This window comes from Pantherophis guttatus, chromosome 1 (genome assembly GCF_059756535.1).
Source record: "Pantherophis guttatus breed Tessera chromosome 1, ASM5975653v1, whole genome shotgun sequence".
NCBI lineage: Eukaryota > Metazoa > Chordata > Lepidosauria > Squamata > Colubridae > Pantherophis > Pantherophis guttatus.
Window position 1 is genome coordinate 325,808,833 of NC_142063.1, and position 2,814 is coordinate 325,811,646.

A 2,814-nucleotide genomic window follows, 5' to 3' on the forward strand; every position below is an offset into this window, starting at 1 on the left:
GATGAAATATCAAGAAATTCTGATGTACACCTGAGGTTTATGATATAAAGGCAGTTTGTTGAATATCAGCAGACATGCTTGATTTGGACTTGGGAGACCCAACCCAAAGTTGAAATGCAACAAAGGAAGCCCGGGTGAATCAAGAGCCTCCTTACAAGGAGTTTTGCTTTTTTGCTACCAATTTTTGCCTGCCAGTCTGCTCTGAAACCAAGTGTCACGCCAAACAACCAGCTGGAATTCAGTTCAAGGGTAATTTCCCGTTTGCCCTCTACAGCAAACTTCCATTTCTCATAAATGCCATCTCAAACAAAGAAAAAAAAAGAGAGGATGGTACAAGGGTAGGGCAGGTTGAGAGTCCGTTGGTGACGCCCCACCCATGCTTGAGCTAAAGAGCCCGCCCAGGTGACAGGACAGTTTATAAATCAGCTGAAAGCTTTGGGTGCTTCACCTGCTTTGCTGAGAACCTCACGACTAGAAAGCAGCAGATCGCATTGCAATTGGGAAGGCAGTGGCTGATTTGTCGGCGCCAACATGTCGATGGGTTTGGAGATTGGTGGTGTAACCCTATCTATCCTGGGCTTGATAGGCACCATCTTGTGTTGCGGGTTGCCTATGTGGAAAGTGACTGCTTTCATCGGCTACAACATCGTCACTGCGCAGTTCACCGGGGAAGGGCTATGGATGGACTGTGTGACCCAGAGTACTGGCCAGATGCAATGCAAGGTCTACGATTCCATGCTGGCATTGGCACCGGACCTACAGGCTGCTCGGGCCTTAATCATCATTGCCATTGTCCTTGCGGTGATGGGGATATTCATTTTCCTGATGGGAGCACAGTGCACTCGCTGCATTGAAGATGAATCTACGAAGGCCAAGATCACCATCACTTCTGGGGTCATCTTCCTGCTGACAGGCATCCTGATTCTCATCCCCGTCTGCTGGTCTGCCAATAAAATTGTCCGCGATTTCTACAGTATAGCAGTCCCAGCCCCCCTGAAACGCGAAATAGGGCCTTCACTCTACATTGGTTGGGCAGCAGCGGCCCTTTTTCTTTTTGGAGGAAGCTTGCTCTGCTGTTCCTGCCCCCCCAAGGAGGAGAAGTACAGACCCACACCCATGGTCTACTCTGCACCCAGGTCTACTGCTATGAGCTACGACAAGAAGAACTATGTATGAAGTGACAGAACATCCCCATGGTTGTAAGTGTTGCATGCCTACAAGGATGGGTTACTTTGCTTGTACTGTTGCTTGCTCACGCAGAAAAAACTTCCATCAAGATTTATTCTCATGTTCCGTGAGAATTTGTACAGCGATGGTCTGTAGGACTCCCTTCTCATGGAGTTCCCAAGAAGGGGAAGGAACTTGCCTGGCCCCATTTGTCTTTGTTTGACTCTGACATAAAACATTCTTAGACTTTCATCGAACACGTGGCTGGTGAGACCCCATCCCTATTGCTCAAGCTTAGCCTTCAGCCTTCCCTTCAGGGGTCAAAATGACTGCAGACGGTTAGTATAAACCTGGAAGGATCAAGTGGATTGCTTCTTTGAATGATGGTTTCTCTGCTGTTGGATTCCCATCCACCCCGCACCCCGCCACTCAACTCCCAACTTTGGACACCTGTGTTTTCTAACCACTTGTGGTTTCTGAAAGGGGACCCTTCAAGCAACGGGGGAAGAAATATGAACATTTGTTGGACTTGGGGATGAGGACAACGTCAGCACTTGGGGTGGCTGGACAGTTGTTGAATATTCCTGAGACATGGGTGGCAAGTGGCAGAGAGTGTTTTTTCCCTAAAGTTTTATCTTCATTTACACAATATACTAAGAGTGCTTAGCTTGAATCATGGTTAGTTTGGAAGGCTATTGTGTTGCAGAAACCCAACCCAATTGCTTAATTTATGATTCGATGCATATTTGAGTCTGGAGAAATGGTTTAATTCAGTACTCAAGTGAATGTGTTGGGAGGACACGACCGACAAGCCTTTCCTACATTGAACAACAAGTCCTGTATTTGAGATGGGGGGAACAGCTGTCCGAGGAAATTTGTCAGCCACGTTTGAGCATCTGAGCATGGGAATTTGTGTGGATGAGGAATCAAGAAGGCTTATACTCTTCCTCTTCTCATTCTGAGTTTTTTAGAATGAGAGCAAGGTCTGTTCTTCCCATCATAAAGAACCAGCCAGGCATGAAGGTACTGCTCCTTGAACTGCATGTTGACAGCAACTGGTGGAAGGGAGAGAGGTAAAGAACTGCCAGTGGCCCCTCTAGCCAAATAAAGTTTCATCTCTAGACACTTGTGTCCTTAGAAATCATTTCCCCATCTTCCTTTCCAAGATGATACAGAGAGGGCACTTGCTGGAAATGGGCTATAGGGGTGGGCAGATGGGATTTTATTATACATAGTTGAGGGTAAGCATGATTCCCTCTTTTATTCTGTATATATAATAAGTTGCAGTGTGTTTCCTTCTTTGTTCCCCCTAATAAAACTGTTTGAGAAATCAACCAAACCTTGCATACTTAATTATTTGGGAGTTGGCAAATTCCATTCTCCTGGGAACAAGTGAGCTGTACTAGCGAGTCCCAAAGAGATCCATCTTTCTCTGCTGGTGAACATTTTGTTCCCTTTGCTCCACAAGTTAGTTTTGTCATTATTATCTTTTCTCCAAGGTTCTCTGCCCCCCCCCCACTCACCCCGGCAACATAAACAAGGCTTTGCTTGTTTTATGCTCACGACCCTGCCAAGAGTCAAGAGACCATTGGGGGCTTGAGAGAAGCCAAGTTTTTGTTTAAAAATATGAGCTCAACTCTGAACGTG

General features: G+C 46.3%; 1 protein-coding gene across 1 annotated transcript; it reads left to right on the top strand.

Annotated features, from left to right (window-relative positions):
* The first annotated feature begins 430 nt into the window (after positions 1-430).
* Positions 431-2,506, top strand: LOC117667563 (claudin-3-like). The gene has a single exon (XM_034421016.2). The coding sequence runs from the start codon at positions 532-534 to the stop codon at positions 1,174-1,176; it is 645 nt and encodes a 214-aa protein (XP_034276907.1). The 5' UTR covers positions 431-531; the 3' UTR covers positions 1,177-2,506.
* Positions 2,507-2,814: the final 308 nt, after the last annotated feature.

What these genes read in the sequence shown, in the direction of transcription:
- LOC117667563 (XM_034421016.2), top strand. Translation starts at nt 532, where the DNA reads ATGTCGATGGGTTTGGAGATTGGTGGTGTAACCCTATCTATCCTGGGC.